The 19182-nt window shown below is 41.1% G+C and overlaps 1 protein-coding gene across 5 annotated transcripts in view; it reads right to left on the bottom strand.

The window, feature by feature from the left end:
• The window catches only part of ENTPD1 (ectonucleoside triphosphate diphosphohydrolase 1), an 87059-nt gene that overhangs the window by 18547 nt on the left and 49330 nt on the right, over nt 1-19182 (bottom strand). For 4 of the 5 annotated variants that reach the window (XM_086680498.1, XM_086680496.1, XM_086680499.1 and 1 more), the window contains 4 exons: nt 5374-5491; nt 3879-4029; nt 1747-1906; nt 812-1051 (listed from right to left, as the gene is read on the bottom strand). In XM_086680498.1, coding sequence (XP_086536624.1) covers nt 812-1051; nt 1747-1906; nt 3879-4029; nt 5374-5491 — 669 coding nt within the window. Of the gene's footprint in view, nt 1-811; nt 1052-1746; nt 1907-3878; nt 4030-5373; nt 5492-13000; nt 13173-19182 lie in introns of all 5 variants that reach the window. The other variant, XM_086680500.1, reaches the window with a different exon arrangement.

The following is a 19182-nucleotide window of genomic DNA, read 5'->3' as shown; positions in this document are numbered from 1 at the left end:
CCAACAGCTGAAAATGCCTTAGAGCATTTAAGCCAGGAGTACCAAAATGACTGTATACCCACACCTCAGTATGTTCAAGAGAAGAAAGGGGGCTGGTATGAAAAAAGGCTTAGTAGAGCCTTGGGGCTCAGTAGGTATCTCTCAGTAGCTCCTATTCCAATGGGAGGTGCCTTATTGACAGTGCTTCTGAGAACCAGAGTGAGAGCTTTGGAGGAGAGCAGGGAACTGGTTGCCCTTTCAGGGGAGACAAGACTCAGCTGGATGTAACATCCTTGCTGTGTGTGTCAGGGTGTGCCTGGTACTCACATGATTTTGAGCGTGTTTAACTTTTCTTGTCTTCAAGAAACAAAAAGCGTCTGGGGAAAAGACTTGAAGTGTTGATGGATAAATTCTGTTTTCCCTGAGTGTTTTTCTCCTTCTCTCCAGGTTGTTTCTAACAGCCCTGTTTTCTGCAGTTTGTTGGAAATGGAGACTAAAAAGTGCTAAAGAGCTTATAAATTGCACAATCCCCCAACAATACTCTAGCATGTAGTTTTCACTGTCAAGCCCACAGGGGTGAGAAATTATTTGCCAAGAAAGGATTTGAGTTGTGTCCTTGGAGACAGTGCAGTAAACAAACACAGGAGGTGATGTCTGGATGGGACGATTCACAGGGGTCGACCAGATGTAGTTAGATATCCTGTTTGAAAAGGTTTGGAAAGTACAGTAACCAAGTTCAGACCAATTACTGAAGTAGAAAGAGACAACAACAGGATGTGGGGGCTGGTGGCCCAGATGTGGGGAGGGTGGGTCTGGATTCAGTTAAACTTGCCTGAATGTCCTTGGCCAGTTTCTGCCTGAGTGCTTGATCCTTCCCATAGCATAAGAAGCTGTGCGTGTACACGCTGTAGTCCTTGCCATAGAGGCGAAAGTGCAGAGCGTTGCTTGGAGACTCAATCCTCTCGTTTTGGGGCACAAAAGTGATTTGTGTAGAGGCTCCCCCAAGGTCTAAAGCTCCATAGGTTCCCTGAGAATTGCCTCCATTTGGCTTCAGGTTGAGCCAACTCAATTTCTGAAAGAGAGTACAGTCATCAGTGGTAGCAGTTTCTGGACACCTTTGTTTCACACTATATCTTGGACTCAGGGACTTTCTAAGGTGAAGAAAAGGGGGCATAAGGTGACACAAAGGTCACTGAAGGCTCCTGAATCTGGATAAGATCAACAGCAGGTTAAGGGACTTTGAAGATAGAGCTCAGACTGCAGCAACATAGAAGTGGCATAGCCAGTGTTTATGAACAAGGAATGTGGGCTGAAAAGACTCAAGTTCAAGTCTCCACTCATTTGCTCATTAGCTATGTGACCTGGAACAGAATAATTACCTTCTCTAGGCCTCAATTTGAGACTCCTAAATGAGGGAATTCCTCATATTGTTCTGAAGATGGAATCAGACAGTACACGGAAAGTGCTTAGCACAGCACAAGACACACAGCACTAGGCAAATATTTGCTATTTTTATTTTTAATGATAGATTTTTTACTTCCTCTCTGTCTCCCTAAGGTGAAAGTATGATTTCCTCATCCTCCAAGAGGAAACGTTCTTATACTAAAATTCATCAGAATACCGCTGGTGACCCTTGCAATTGTGGGGATAAATTACTTCATCCATTCATCCATCATTCATTCTGGCTACCGATCCAAATCCTGCCTGAGATAGCAATGGCACTGACCTCCTGGGAGCTACCTCCCTTGGGTGCTGTGAGATAATCACCTGAGTGAATTTTCCCAGCAGATAGTTGATAGTAATCCAGCCATAGGCACCTTCCTCTTGGCCAGTGATGATTCTAGCACCATGGAAGTCAAAGTGGTAGTTGTTGAGGCTCTTGGTCACCACACTCAGGACTTTGTCTGCCAACTGTTCATTTTCCATCCTGCACAAAGAAGAGCTGAATTTACCGGTTTTGTTGAATAACTACAGGTACTCATTTCAGTCAGAGCTTCCAGCAACACTCCTAGGAAGCGAACCATAACTTGCTGGAAGAAACAGAGATAGAGATTCACACACAGCTGTCTGAGGAGCCCTCCTTTTGGGTGAGGCAGAGCTAGTCTTTTGCTCCCCCCCCTCCAAATCCAAATCCTTCCAGTCCCTACATAGACTGCTCTTCCTAAAGTACCATTTTTTGTTGTTGCTCCCTGGCTCCAAGATATTATCAAAGTAATTTTAATTTGGGAGGCGGTGATGGCTGGATATTGGTTATCACCACACCTATAGATGACGAATGCTACATTAGCCATTGCTGGTGGCTTCTAGCTAGTTCCAGAGTCAGGCTCTGCTTGAGGTTTTTAATTAGGGCTGTAGTAGACACCAGGTGACAAATGTCCTGGGACAGATACCAAACCTCCATTGGAGCCAGACTGGGAAAAAAAAATCTTATTCACATTGAATCTCAGTTCTTGGGTCTGTTTGAGACATTGAGACCTAAAGAAGGAATCTTCCAGGGTTGTCATAACGAAGATGGGATACATCTGCTTCTGAGATCTAGACTACACAATGTTGAAAGCCTCTATGTCAGAGAATGCTGTCTTCCAACCACAGCTGAATCCTCTCATCACTCATCTGAATAGCTTCACACCCTTCCTGTGGCTGCCTCATCCCCAGTTCTCCTCCCTCCCAATCCACCTCTCTTCCAGTGTCGTCATTTGTGTACCATCCTGTAATGGCTACCAATTATCTCCCAGATGAACACCAAACTCCCAGTGTGGCCCACAAGGCACTTCATGCGCTGGACCCTGCCTCTTCAGAATTCCACTTAGAATCCTGATCCTCCCATTTACCACGTGTGTGAATTTGGGTGAGTTACTCTACACGTGTATGCCACAGCTCCCTTATCTGGCTAAGAATAGCCAATAATACCTCCTCAAAGAGTTATAATGATTAAATTAAAGCACAGCACTAACATAGTAATGGCTCAACAAATACAAGCTGCTTCATAGCTATTATTGCTATTGTTTTTATTATTATTTTACTATATGCAGTCTATGTTCTATCAATGCAGAACTATTTATGGTCCTCTGAATATGCCCTGGTCTCTCACTCATCCCTATATTTGCACTTCTGTTAGAACGCAAGCTTCAGGAAGGCAGGGACTCTGTCCTCTTCACTGCTGTGTCCCCAGCACTTAGAACAGTGTCTGCCACATAACAGATGTTGGAGAAACATAGGTAATAGAATGCGTGACATCTTCTCTGCCTTTAATGTGCCCTTCCCCCACCCTCCAGCTTGTCCTTCATGAATCAGTTCCTGTGTTTCCTCCTCCCATTCTGGGCAGGGCCAAATGTGCTCCCACAGCAGCTCTGAACACTCCTCTGTTGAAGAACTGATTGCCTGTATCGAAACTCTGATCTCCTTGAGAGCTGAGTCACCTACTTTCATGTCCCAGGACAGAGTAGGCAGGCAAAACATGCTGAATGAATGAATGAACGAACAAAAGATAACGCACACGGGTACTCAGTGGTGACCAATGAAGATGTGCTAGTTGTGACTATCTGTGTCTTGGGACCTCTGTGGGTCTCCTCTGGTCTTCCTCCTCCCAGATATTGGATAGCTAAATTGGTAGTCTCAAATCCCAGAGTACAGAGGCTCAACATTTCTCTCTTTGTGCCCCTGCCCCCTTGAATTCTCTGGGGGCAGACGGGCAAGAGGACTTTTTAAAATCATACTTTAAACTCCCACCATTACACATACTAAGAATTTGGGAGTTTTACCCACTTCCTGAGATCTTCTTTCTAAAGTGTTGCCATTAAGGATATCTAAATTTGGGGTGTTAGGGAGGTGTAACTTCAGAGGCTCTCACAATGCCAAGCCTAACCCCCAGCCCTCTTTGTCCCCACCTGTTGCTATACCTGAGCAACCGCATGCCTGCCGTAGCTCCCAGGTAAACAGGCGTCCCTTGGTGCTGGGACTTTGGAATCACTTGACTGGCTCTTTCCATGCATTCAGTCAGATAAGCATCTATTTCGTTTAATCTTTGAGCATATCTTGAGATACCGGGACCTAAGGAAAGATGTAGAAGCAGATGACAATCTTTTTTAAAAGTACAGGACACACTTTGATAATATTAGAGCAAAACACTGGTGTCTTTAGAGACCATCAAAGAAGACAGCTTTTTGGTGTGATATATTAAGTTATATATGATGTGATATATTACGATATATTAAGTTGGTGTACTTAGAGGGTGACTCTCTGAACCTGGCCTTGATAAGATCTATTTTCAGGCCTCAGACTGGGTCTGTCCACTGTTCAATAATTTTGCCGCTGGATGGCGCAATTTTCACATTCAATTGCGTAATCTTCCTTACAGGTTCTCTCAAAGTTTAATGGGGATCTCACAGACAGCTACCCTAGAGAGCTGCTTTTTGATGATTCTTCTGTAAAGTTGTAACTAACACTAATGCCTAGAAAAATTAAAACAAGCACAAGGTACACTGGCTTTTACTGAAAAGACAGGAACCGCTACTAACTAGCTATGTGATCATGGCCAGTACCTAAAATTTCTGAAGTGGAGTTTCACTTCAGAAACTGGGTTCATTCACTTGAGTGATGAACCCAGCATCAGTGTTTTAACAAACCCTCCAGGGGGCTCTGCTAAAGATTCAAATTTGAGAACCACTGGAGAAGTCGTGGGTTCAAAGTTGAGCAGATCTCCATTTGAACCCCAGTTCCATCAATTACTAGCTCAAAGCAACCTTAACAAGTGGCATAACCCCTCTTAAGCTCAATGCCCTCATTTTTATTTTATTTTATTTTATTTTATTTTATTTTATTTTATTTTATTTTATTTTATTTTTTAAAGTTTATTTATTTTGAGAAAGAGATAGCATGAGTGAGGGAGGGGCAGAGAGGGAGACAGAGAATTCCAAGCAGGCTCCGTGCTATCAGCGCAGAGCCCTACACAAGGCTTGAACTCATGAACCATGAGATCATGACCTGAGCCAAAACTAAGAGTTGGGCACTTAATCAACTGAGCCACCCAGGCACCTGATCCTCATTTTTAAACCATGGGACTAATATTCCATATGTCAAAGGGAGACCGTGAAGATGAAATAATGCATCTACAGCACTTGGTGCATGGCACACAGAAGTGTCCAGGTGATGGGAGCTACCATATTACTCAAGGGTTTTAAAGTTTGTTTCTTCCTCAAGGGCTCCATCATTAAGGACTGATTTCAATATTATTTTTATAATGACAATAAAATAGCAACAACAGCAGCTCCACTATGTTCTTTTACCCAACTTCCTTTTTCTCATGTGTTCCACTTGCCACACATGTTCTCATGTATGTTCTCCTCATGTTCTCATGCCCCACTGTCTCCCGTCCCCCCTTCTCCTTCATCTTACCTTTCAGCTTGCACTCTTCTATCTGGTGCACCACCCCTGTGTCATTCTCCTTTTCCGCTGGCCACTTATAGATGTACAAACTCGTGTGAGAAGAGCCTGCATCCAGCACAATCCCATACTGAGAGTAAAACATATCAAGAATTTATCAGCATTACAATATTCTTCTCCATACTCAGCTTGCAACAGAAAGGAGACAAAGATAGGAGTTTTCAAAAACGAAGAGAAGGATTTTAATTCAAGACAGACATGGGGGTGGAGGGGGTATGCCTGGTGTCGCCCTGATCACAAGACCTACCAGGATACCAATCCCTCTAGAACAGTGGCTCTTAATGCTGGTTGCACATTAGAAATATCCAGGCCTTACCCAGGATGGGGCCTGAGACTCAGTATGAATTAGAAGCTTCTCAGGTGATTCTAATGGCCAGCCAGGAATCAGAACCATATGCTGAAGCAGCTAAGACAATATGGATGGAACAGACAGCCATGAAACCAGCAGTGCCGAAACTTATGTACACACTGGAATCATGTCAGAATCACCTAGAGAGCCTCAGAGGCTACTGATGCCCGTGTTCCATCCCCAGATATGTGGCTTAATTGGTCTGGTATGTGGCCTGGGCTTTGGAAGAGACACATGGAAAATACTAAGCGTGTTTGCTTTTTAATTATGAATATAACTATATATTGTATTCAATAAAACTTTTAAAATATGTATTTTCATGTTTTGGGCTTTTGCATCTAGGGGGTATGAAAGCAAGAATAAAGGAAGAAAGATGATGGGAAGACAGGGGGAGAAGTCAGTATGAGAAAGAACTAGATGGTCAGAGGAGAAAGGGGGAAAGAACAAAGTCCTCACATCACATTTCATGAGTACGTTAAATGTACCAGGGAGATGTGCTGTCAAAACTGTGCTGTAGTGTAGGTACTCTTTTTATCCGTGCTATAGAGGTAAGAAACTAAAGTACAAAGAGGTTAAGTAATTTACTCAAGATACAGAGCCAATAGGTGACAGAGCCTGGATTTGGATCACAGTCACACCCAAGACCTCATGCTGTATATACAGACAAACACAGGAGCAAGGTCAGAACAACAGCTCTCAAACTGATCCCCTATTAAAGGCTTTTAACAAGGGGTAACTACAGCCAAGTGCACAGATTTTAGGTGTGCATCCCAATGAATTTTTGCATATGTGCACATCCATATACACCACCACCAATATCGAGATTCAGAACATTTTCTACTCCTGAGAAGGCTTCCTAGTGCCCCTTTCAGTCAGTTTCTCCTGAGGGTAACCTTTGTCTTGATTTCTATCACCACAGGTGAGTTTTGCTTATTTCTGAGCTGCGGTAAAGAGACTCACACTGTGTGTCTCCTTTATGGGTAGCTTCTTTTCCTCTATACTGTCTCTCAGATGCTTCCAGACTGTGTGCAGCAATAGTTCATCCTTTTTGTTGCTGTGGAATATTTCATTTTTTACTGCATGCACTATATTTTTATCCATTCTATTTTTGGTGGACATTTGAGTTGTTTCCAGTTTGGGACTACTGGGCATATAACCGCCAGGAACATTCTTGCACATGTCATTTTGTGGATATAAGCTCTCATTTCATTCGGATATCGACCTAGGAGTAGACTGCCAAATGCCTTTTTTAATTTATTTTTTTAACATTTCTTTATTATTGAGACAGAGACACAGAGCATGAGCAGGGGAGGGGCAGAGAGAGGGGGAGACACAGAATCTGAAGCAGGCTCCAGGCTCTGAGCTGTCAGCACAGAGCCCGATGCGGGGCTCGAGCGCACAAACTGTGAGATCATGACCTGAGCCGAAGTTGGACGCTTAACTGACTGAGCCACCCAGGCAGCCCCCGAGTGCCCTTTTTGATCATCTCATCTTCATCTTTGGTTACATCCCTAAGTTCAATCAGGAAAAATGCCATGATTGAATAACAATGTCTGCCATGATTTTGTGAGGACAGCATGACAGCACATGTACTTTTATTTATCAGCCCTATACTAGAGAGAAACATGAAGGAAAGCAAACGGGGAAGCAGAAGGAAGAGAAAAAGAGGAAGCATTTCTAAAATGTGAGCCAATCACTCTCATCACACTTTGCTACTGTGGACCTCAAAGTGTGGTCTGCCTCTTGATAATGCTCAGCTCAGCAGCTGTTTTATTTATTTTTTTTATTTTATTTATTTATTTTTTCAACGTTTTTATTTTATTTTTTTGGGACAGAGAGACAGAGCATGAACGGGGGAGGGGCAGAGAGAGAGGGAGACACAGAATCAGAAACAGGCTCCAGGCTCCGAGCCATCAGCCCAGAGCCTGACGCAGGGCTCGAACTCATGGACCGCGAGATCGTGATCTGGCTGAAGTCGGACGCTCAACCGACTGCGCCACCCAGGCGCCCCGCAGCAGCTGTTTTATATATATCCTCTCCCACTGTCTTATTACTTGGTAAGAACATAAGAACTTCCAGGGAGAAAAGAAGACAAGAATGAGGATTCAAGAGACCTCCCTGGACCACTGGGAAGAGCTACAAGTGGACTCTGCTGAGGTGTCAAGCTTTATTCTGTTTTTCCAGATTAGGGAGTATCAGTGTGCAGCAGCGGGAGGATCCTTGACCCTCCATAACCTCCACAGTGTTCTCAGCTTAGTTACACACAGCAGGACTCCCTGTGGCAATGAGCATTATGCCCTTAAAAAGAAAAATGCCTGTATGCTTGGCAAGAAAGCAAGCTGGACAGACTCCTCTGCAAGCAGGCTTGCAGTGAGAGGAAACCACGAATTGACTTAGGTATTGACCACTGCTGGCAGAGAGGGGAATGCCTGGGGTCTGGGGCCTTTGGAACCATGGGAAGCCTCCTAGAGTGGAGAAAGAGTCTCAGAGGTTGCACAGCAGAAAATTCTGTTGTTCCCTAGCAGGGTCCGTGAATCCTTCCCGCCAGAAAATGTTCCAACCACAGCAGCAGATGATAAAATCTATCAAGGCAGCAGCAGCAGCAAGCAGCCTCTATCTGGAATCAGGACATTCTATTCTTTGTTGACATGAAGGTCACTCTTCCAGTAAAGCAAAGGAATCAGCCTTACTTCTATCAGCCTGCTTCTCGAAGGCCTTACACAGGGAGGTGGCTAAGAAACGATTGTTTTCACTACATTTCGCTTGTCAAGTGTTTGAGAAGGTGGAGTGTATACTGTAACACAGGCATTGAGGACATTTCACCTTGTGTATACAGCAGACTGGAATGCTAATCTGTTGAACGGTGCCAAATATTTTTTGTCTTCGCAAGTGGTTTGCAGAGTAAAGAATTGGCATTGCTTGCTGCTTGAGGGACAGATAAAGCTTGATTGTATGAACATTCTGTTTGAACATTTTGGAAGTCTGCCTTTCATTGTTACAAAACTGTCAGCATTTTTACACATTCCCATCTTAGAGCTAGAAGTTCATTCCATCTAATCTTTGTATTTGATAGATGAGAAACTATGTCCGGTACAATTTGACAACTTGCCTAACAAGTCCAGATAGTGAAGGCCTTAGGAGACCCATGTGGGGCCCAGGTGGCCACCGCCTTTTGTTTCTTTTTCACAGCAGCATTTCCAGTGCATGTTCCAGCGAGCACAAAGCCTGCAAGGATCCAGGCAAATAAACCTTCCCAGAAGTATGGGGAAAGCTGAATGTGCTCTCTCTCTCTCTCTCTCCTGGTTCATAAAACCCACTAGGTAGTGAATGCTTCACAGAAGTCTGGTGGTGGAGAAACTTGCCTAACTTTGTTTGAGCCAGCATTCCCTAGACTCCATGACAACAGAATTCTGTTTAAAATAAAAATCTCCACCCAACAGAAATGCTTTGACAAATGCTTTGTCTTGTGCCATCCTATCACTCTTACCCAGTGCTTCTGTAGCTCATATTTAAAACACTTCTAAAAGCCCCTGTGAGTCTGTTGTTCACATTAAAGAAATATCAAAGATTTGTGTGATGATGAAGAGATACCATATTCCCCTAGTATTATTTCAATATTACTTTCTATTTTAAATATTTATTAAATATTTAATAGTATTTCAATATTACTTTCTAATTTAAATATTTATTAAATAGCATCTAGGAAATGAAGGGGAGAGGCGTAAAAAGATACTTAAGATCCTACCAACTAGACATCACCGTCATTTTGATTTATCTCCTTCCAGTCTTTCCTAAATGCATAAATTTTTATATAGCTGAAATCTTACTGTTGTATACAATTTCATCTTAGGCTAGTTTTTGATCATGTCCACGATTTTAAAATCATAACCAATCTTCCTAAGCTATGTTGAGTGAACAGAAGCAGTGCTCTAGAAAAAGGAACAATACTGGGGCGCCTGGGTGGCTCAGTCGGTTGAGTGTCTGACTTCGGCTCAGGTCATGATCTCGTGGTCCGTTGAGTTCGAGCCGCGTCAGGCTCTGTGCTGACCGCTCAGAGCCTGGAGACTGTTTCAGATTCTGTGTCTCCCTCTCTCTCTGACCCTCCCCCGTTCATGCTCTGTCTCTCTCTGTCTCAAAAATAAATAAACGTTAAAAAAAAATTAAAAGAAAAAAAAAAGAAAAAGGAACAATAAAAATGACCTTGCTTGGTTCATGGAGAGGCCAATGTAGGGCATTTGGTGAAGACCTGGAGGTACAGGTGACAACAGACCCTGAGCCCACCGAGAGGGGTCATGTGGAGGTGGGCCAAAACTCTCCTTAAGATGGAAGTAATTCTACCTGCACAAATGTCACAAGTCCAAGAGTCTGAGTAAATGTCCCTAGATGTGGGGGTAAACAGAAAACTAGAGCATCAGATGATCTACTTGTACTCCTGACTCTGCAGAAGTGAGATATTCAACCTCAGTCTTCTCATTCAGAAGCACCTGCCATGACACTGACCAGCCCTCAATTCCCTGGAGGACAGGTAGCTTCTGTTCCACAGCCTTGGCCCAGAATGCCCTTCACCTGAGATGCCAGCCTTCTCTGACCTTCTCAGATTTGGCTCTACCCTCCTAATCCATGGCTCAGAGTACCTGTACTTTTGCTCTAAAGACAGCACTTACCATGACGTGTACTACATGTCTGTGTGGCTATTTGCTTCATGTCTGTCTTCCCCATAAGGATGTGGTACATTGTTCAGGCAGCTCTATTTTGCTTACCATGGTATAGCCAGCATCCACCACAGTATACACTACCACGTGTTAGGCACAAAGAAGGAATCAACAGACAATTGTTGTATCGAATGAATGAATGAGGGGGGTTAGAATTATATGGTTCCTGCACTCCTTCCAGTCTCAAAAGAAGTTAATATTCACAGCCCAATATAAAGTAGTGCCATTGGGGTTGAGTTCCACCACCACTACCACCACCACCCAAAAAAAACCCGTAAGCCAGGTAACATGGGCGGCCATGGGATAATTAACTTCTCTTGGTCATTTCAAACATACTGGTTCTTTAGAATCTTTCTTAAAAGTCTCTGTAGCTTTAGTTGTACTTTTAGCAGCCTCCTCAGTCTGTTTCAGTGAGTCTTTTTGAATAAACAAAACTAATCCTTTTGAACTTGACTCTATAAACAAATCAGGTCTCCATTAGCTACAGCAATGCCGGCAGGGCCTATAAACAATTGGAGGCCATTTTCTGCCTTTTTTTCCCCTTTAATTGGAATTACTAGACCTTCAATACAAACCACAGTTTTATTGCTTTTGTTTGTTTAATCGTGGTAAAATACACCGAACATAAACTTAACCATTTTAAGTGTACGTTCAACGTACAGTTCAGTGGCATTAAGTACATTCACACTTTGGTGCAAACACCACCACCATCCATCACCAGGGATTGTTTTTTAAACAAGACAACATTAAAATCCAGTGGAGTACAAATAATATAGACATTTTCCGGGAGTATTTGAGATTGAAAATTGGAGCAAATCCTTCCAAATTCTCCATAAAAAGATACAATCGCACAATCACAAATGCTTAACGAAAGAGACCACTTTAATTCCCTGTGAAAAAGCAGATATACTGGGACAGGCTCAGCAACCTTAACAGATTAGCAGCTAACGGCCTTCCCTAGAACTCATCTCCCTCAAAGTAGTGTGGACAGCTGGTCTCCACGAGGGCTTCTGATGTGCTAGATACTCTGATAAGTGAGCCACTGGTATTATTCCTTATAATCCTCACAACCACTTCCATTTTAATATGAGGAAACTGAGGCATAGAGAGAGAATCCTACTTGCCCAAGTCTCATAGCAGAAAGTAGCAGATCTGAGACTGAAATCAAAACCATCTGGTCCCTGAGCCAGCAGGCTTTCCACAGAAGTGGCAGCTGTTAATGAAGGCATGTGGTTTGGTACTGGGTCAGTCTGGTGCCTTTGAGAGAACCCTGTGGGGATCTGTGTGTGCCAGAATGTAGAATGTTTGTGCTATAAGGAATATCTGGTAGCTCGCTAAATGCCAGTGTTCACTAATGAGCAGGAAATTAAGGAAGTGATGAACTGAGCAGATCTGAAAAGCTACCTCCCCATCCAGGTCCACTAGGATAAAGGCACTTTCCCAGGGGGCACGTAGTTCACTAAGGCCTATTTTTTGAAAGCCATCATTGCATATCTACGGGACAGTTGGTTCCCAGACTTTAAGGGCATGGGAATGTCCCAGAATGCATATTCAACAGGTAGGTTTTTCAAACCCTGCAACCTGAAGGTTCAAACTGAGTTGGGGCTGGGGGGACGGGGGTGGAATAGGGAACCCTGGTCTCCAGGGGATTTGGAGACAGAGGCCTGCCTCCCACGTTGACAAATCTTGCCATCAATCTGGTCCTTCACATGCTCTTCACATCCAAGTACGAGGCAGTTTTACCTGCGTAACTCTATTCATTGAGCCAGCAAACTTCTATGAGGCAACCAAGTCAGATGCTGTGCTGGTTATAATTTAACATGGATTTTGTGATTATTTGATTAATGATTATCTCTTCCACTAGACTATAAGCTCCATGAAAGTAAGGACTTTGCCAGTCTTACTCATTGGCATAAACCCAGGACCTAAAATAAGAGTAGATGGTCTGTTTTGTATCTTAAAATCCTCATATATGGACAAAACATAAAAAACTCTTAAATATGCAAAAGAAACAGGGTTGCTGGAAGGGTTGTGGGAGGGGGAATGGGCTAAATGGGTAAGGGGCATTAAGGAATCTACTCCTGAAATCATTATTGCACTATATGCTAACTAACTTGGATGTAAATTTAAAAATAAATTAAATTGGGGCGCCTGGGTGGCGCAGTCGGTTAAGCATCCGACTTCAGCCAGGTCACGATCTCGCGGTCCGTGAGTTCGAGCCCCGCGTCGGGCTCTGGGCTGATGGCTCAGAGCCTGGAGCCTGTTTCCGATTCTGTGTCTCCCTCTCTGCCCCTCCCCCATTCATGCTCTGTCTCTCTCTGTCCCAAAAATAAATATAAAACGTTGAAAAAAAAAATTAAAAAAAAAATAGATAAAAATAAATTAAATTAAAAATAAATAAAATTTTTAAAAAAAGAGTAGATGGTCAATGACTATTTGTTAAGTGAAGAAGTTGAGTGAATGAATAAAATGCATGCAATGACATATGAAATCCAGGCCCTGTCCTCAACATGATTACCACCTCAGTAGCTGGGCAAGTAAACAACACATCAGTACAAAAAGGAGTTCTTGTGTTTTTCTAGATGTGGCATGGGCATGAGGCCACTACTTCTCCAGTAAGGCAGAATCCAAACTGGGTCAGGTAGGAAGATGACAGGACTGCATCAGCAGAATGGGAGGGTTGACCTGGGCTGGGTTAGACAAGGGTGAGTTAGATGGGAAGAAGCAGGGATAAAATGGCAATTTGTCACCAGGCAGACAGGCTGCAAAGATGATAATATATGATCTATCAATCCTGAGTGTCCACAGTGGGCCAGGACTCCTGCTCAGCACTTCACGTTTGCATTTATTTATCCCAATTAATTCTTGCGGTAACCCATGAGATACTGAGCCTTGTGCAAGAGAACCTCAAAGGCCCTCATTTTGTTTATCTATAAGATGAGGATAATTTTTCATTCCTTAGAGCAGTCCTGGAAGAAAAAATGGAAATGATTTATAAACTGCAAGCACTATATTAGAATGATAGAATTCCTCAGGACTTGGTCCTTGCCCTCTTCTTGCTTTTTACCCCTTTCCTATAATCTCATATACTTCTAGGACTTCAATACATCAATGACATAAGAACCATATCTTTAGTCTAGACCCATACTGTTCAATAAGGCAGCCCTTGAAATAGCCCTTGTGGCTATTGAGCCCTTGAAATGTTGACTACAGGTGACCCTTGAACAACACAGATTTGAACTATGCAGGTCCATTTATACATGGATTCTTTTCAGTAAATACAGTACAATACTGTAAATGTATTTTCCCTTATTATGATTTTCTTTTTTAAATTTATTTATTTAAATTCAAGTTAGTTAACATACAGTGCAGTCTTGGTTTCAGGAATAGAACCCAGTGATTCATCACTTATATATAATACCCAGTGCTCATCCCAACAAGTGCCCTCCTTAATGTCCATCACCCATTTAGCCCATCCCCTGACCTAATTACCCCTCCAGCAACCCTCAGTTTGCTCTCTGTATCTAAGAGTCTCTTGTGGTTTGCTTCCCTCTCTGTTTTTATCTTATTTTTCTTTTCTTATGATTTGCTTCTTTCTTTTTTTCTTTCTTTCTTTTCTTTTCTTTCTTTCTTTCTTTCTTTCTTTCTTTCTTTCTTTCTTTCTGAGAGAGAGATAGAGAGCACAAGTGAGGGAGGGGCAGAGAGAGAGAGAGAGAGGAGACAGAGAAGCAGGGATTGTGTTCACCCAAGTGGGGACTTGAATCCACAAACTGTGAGATCATGACTTGAGCTGAAGTCAGATGCTTAACAACTGAACCACCGAGGTGCCCTCTTCTTATTTTTGTAACGTTTTCTTTTCTCAAGCTCACTTTATTGTATGAATACAGTATATAATACATACAACATACAAAATATGTGTGAATCATATTTTTTGTTTGTGTTATTGGTAAGGCTTCTGGTCAAGAGTAGGCAATTAAGTTTTTGGGGAATCAAAAGTTATACATGGATTTTTGACTGTGTGGCAGGGAATGGTACTCCTAACCACCCATGTTGTTCAAGGGCAAACCATAGTCTGTATTAACATGTGACTTAAGTTAAAAATTGCATTGGATTTTGAAAATAGCATGAAAAAAGGAATGGGAAATGTTTCATTAATAATTATTTTGATGGAATGTTGAAATAATATTTTGGATATAATGAATTGCACTACATTAACATTTAATCAATGCACTTAATTAATTACATTGTTATTAAAATTAATTTCACCTCTTTCTACTTTTTTTTTTTTTTTAAATTTTTTTTTTTTCAACGTTTATTTTATTTTTGGGACAGAGAGAGACAGAGCATGAACGGGGGAGGGGCAGAGAGAGAGGGAGACACAGAATCGGAAACAGGCTCCAGGCTCTGAGCCATCAGCCCATAGCCTGACGCGGGGCTCGAACCCACGGACCGCGAGATCGTGACCTGGCTGAAGTCGGACGCTTAACCGACTGCGCCACCCAGGCGCCCCTCTTTCTACTTTTTAAAAGTGCTGCTCCTAGAAAAATTAAAATGTGGCTTGCATTATACTTCTCATAAGCAGTGTGGGTCTATACCTCTTCTATGAGGTCTAGATCTGATTATCCAACTGCTTTGACATTTCTCCTTGGATGTCCAAGACCTCAAAAACAAAAACATTTTTTTTCAGAAACTTAACTCAAAACCTTCTCCCCCTTCCAAATTACTGTAATAGCCTAGTCTCCTACATCTGCTCTTATCCTCCCACCCTCTACTTCATTGCAGCCAGAGTGATCTCTGCAAAACACAAATCTGATGTTACTGTCCTTCCCATTGCTCTTAGGATTAAAACTAAAATCCTCAACCTGATTTGCAAGAAACAGACTGCACCACATCTCTCACCATCTTTATCTGGGAGATTCTTGGACTTGCTTTCCTTTTGCCTGGAATACTCTCTATCCATCTCTACCTCAGCTAACTTCCTATTTATTTATTTATTTATTTATTTATTTATTTATTTATTTATTTATTAAAGTAGACTCAAGCCCAGTGCAGAGCCCAATTTGGGGGATGAACTCACAACACTGAGATCAAGACCTGAGCCAAGATCAGGAGTTGAATGTTTAACCGGCTGAGCTTCTCAGGTGCCCCTAACTCAGCTAACTTTGAAAGTAAGGTATGTTCATTCCTTTAAAAAAAAAAAAAAAGGTGTTTTTTTTTTAATGTTTATTCATTTTTGAGACAGAGACAGAGAGACAGAGAGCATGAGTGGGGGAGGGGCAAAGAGAGAGGGAGACACAGAATCTGAAGCAGGCTCCAGGCTCTGAGCTGTCAGCAGAGCCCAACACGGAGCTCAAACTCATGAACCTTGAGACCATGACCTAAGTTGGACACTTAACCGACTGAGCCATACAGGCACCCCTAACTCAGCTAACTTCTAATCATCCTTCAAACATTATTGTAAATGTGATTTCTTTCAAGGAAGACTGCCTGGCTTTCACTTGGTGGCATTCATCACAACTATAATTAATAATTTGTGCCATCTATTAAATGTGTTTCCTTCCCCAGATAGTAAGCTCAATCATATCTATACTGGCTTCCCAATTGTGTAGCCCAGTGCCTAACACAGATACTTAATACATAATTGTTGATACATGAATCTGTGAACAAAGATCTGCTAAATAAGGTATGGTCATAAAGAAATGATGTTATATATTTTTATTTTATTTTAATTCCAGTATAGTTACATACAATGTTATATTAGTTTCAGGTGTAGAATATAGTGATTCAACAATTCTACACATTACTCAGTGCTCATCATGATAAGTGTACTCTTAATCTCCTTCACCTATTTCACTCATCTCCCCACCCAACCTGCCCTCTGGTAACGATCAGTTTGTTGTCTATAGTTGAGTCTGTTTTGGGGTTGTTTCTTTTTTGTTTGTTTCTTAAATTCCACAGATAAGTGAAAACATATGGCATTTGTCTTTCCCTGACTCATTTCATTTAGCATTATACTCTCTATCTTTAGCACTATCCATGTTGTTGCAAATGGCAAGATTCTTTTTATGGATGAATAATATTCCATATGTATGATATATATATCATATATATGTGTGTGTTTTCCACAGTGCTTTCCACAGTGGATGCGCCAGTTTGCATTCCCACCAATAGTGCACAATGGTTCCCTTTTCCCACATCCTCACCAACACTTGTTCTTTGTGTTTTTGAGTCTAGGCATTCTAACAGGTGTGAGGTGATATCTCATTGTAGTTTTGATTGACACATCCCCGATGATAAGTGATGTTGAGCATCTTTTCATGTGTCTGTTGGCCATCTGTATGTCTTCTTTAGAGAAATGTCTGTACACGTCTTCTGTCCATTTTTAATCGGATTATCTGGTTTTTTGGTGTTGAGCTGTATAAGTTTTTTATATATTTTGAATAGTAACACTTTACTAGATATGTCATTTGAAAATATCATCTCCCACCCAGTAGGCTGTCTTTTTATAGTTTTGTTGATTGTTTCCTTTGCTGTGCAGTTTTTATTTTGAAGAAATCCCACTAGATTATTTTTGCTTTTGTTTCCCTTGCTTCAGAAGACATATCAAGAAAAATGTTGCTACAGCTGATGTGAAAGAAATTACTGCCTGTGTTCTCTTCTAGTATTTTTATGGTTTCAGGTCTCACATTTAGGTCCTTAATCAATTTTGAGTTTCTTTTTTGTATGGTGTAAGAAGGTAGTCCAGTTTCATTCTTTTGCATGTATGTGTCCAGTATTCCCAACACCATTTGTTGAAGAAACTTCTTCCCATTGCACATTCTTGCCACCTTTGTCAAAAATTAATTTACCATATAATTATGGGTTTGTTTCTGGGCTCTTGATTCTGTTCTATTGATCTGTGTGTCTATTTTTGTGCCAATACCACACTATTTTGAAGAGTACAGCTTTGTAGTATATTTTGAAATCTGGGATTCTGATATCTCTGGTTTTGTTCTTCTTTTTCAATATTGCTTTGGTTATTCAGGGTCTTTGTGGTTCCATACACATTTTTGGATTGTTTGTTCTTGTTCCGTGAAAATACTATTAGTATTTTGATAGGGATTGCATTAAATCTGTAGATTGCTTTGTGTAGTATGGACATTTCAACAATATTGGTTCTCTCAATCCATGAGCATGGAATATCTTTCATTTGCTTGTGTTATCTTCAATTTCTTTCATCAGTGTTTTATAGTTCTCAGAGTACAAGACTTTCACTTCCTTGGTTAAGTTTATTCCTAGGCATTTTATTTTTTTCGTGCAATTGTAAAGGGATTTTTTTCTTACATTCTCTTTCTGTTACTTCTTATTAGTGTATAGATATGCAATGGATTTCTGTATATTGATTTTGTATCCTCTGACCTTACTGAATTCATTTATCAGTTTTAGTAGTTTTTTGGTGGAGTCTTTAGGGTTTTCTATATATAGTATCATGTCATCTGCAAATAGTGAAAGTTTTCCTTCTTCCTTACCAATCTGGATACCATTTTGTTTCTTTTTCTTGTCTGATTGCTGTGGCTAGGACTTCTAGTACCATGTTGAATAAAATGGTGAGTGGACATCCTTGTCTTATTCCTGACATTAGGGGGAAAGCTTTTCATTATTGAGCTGTTAGCTGTGGGTTTTTTTTTAAAGATATTATTTTTAGGTAATCTCTACACCCATAGTGGAGCTTGAACTCACAACCCCAAGATCAAGAGTAACATGCTCTACTGACTGAGTCAGCCAGGCATCCCAGCTGTGGGTTTTTTATATACGGTCTTTACTATGTTTATGCATGTTCCCTCTAAACATACTTTGTTGAGGGTTTTTGTCATGAATGGATATTATACTTTGTTGCATTCTTTTTCTGCATCTATTGAGATGATAATATGGTTTTTATCCTTTCTCTTGCAGATGTGATATATCATGCTGATTGATTTGTGAATATTAAACTACCTTGAAGCCCAGGAATAAATCCCACTTGATTGTAGTGAATGACTTAATGTATTGTTGGATTTGGTTTGCTAATATTTTATTGAGGATTTTTGCATCTATGTTCATCAGAGATATTAGCCTATAGTTGTCTTTTTTTGTAGTGTCTTTATCTGGTTTTGGTATCAGGGTAATGATGGCCTCATAGAATGAATTTGGAAGCTTTCCTTCCTCTTCTATTTTTGGGAATAGTTTGAGAAAAATAGGTATTAGCTCTTTAAATGTTTGGTAGAGGGGCATCTGGCTGGCTCAGTTGGTAGAGCATGTGACTCTTGATTTTGGGATTGTAAATTCGAGCCCCATGTTGGGTGTAGAGATTATTTAATAAAATCTTTAAAATACACACACACATACCTACATACATAGATGTTTAGTAGAATTCACCTCTTAAGCCGTCTGGTCCTGGATTTGTGTTTGTTGGGAGTTTTTTGATTACTGATTCAATTTCTTTGTTGGTAATAGGTCTACTCAAATTTTCTATTTATTCCTGATTCAAATTTGGGAGGCTATGTTTCTAGGAATTTGTCCATTTCTTCTAGGTTGCCCAGTTTGTTGTCATATAATTTTTCATAATATTCTCTTATAATCCTTTATATTTCTGTGGTATTGGTATTTCTCCTCTTTCATTTTTTGATTTTGTTTATTTGAGTCATCTCTCTCTCTCTCTCTCTTTGATGAGCCTGGATAAAG

This window comes from Puma concolor, chromosome D2, assembly GCF_028749965.1.
Source record: "Puma concolor isolate L17-30 chromosome D2, mPumCon1.1.hap2, whole genome shotgun sequence".
NCBI classification, from domain to species: domain Eukaryota; kingdom Metazoa; phylum Chordata; class Mammalia; order Carnivora; family Felidae; genus Puma; species Puma concolor.
The sequence above is the reverse complement of the archived record's forward strand: the minus strand, read 5'-3'. Positions and strand labels throughout refer to the sequence as shown.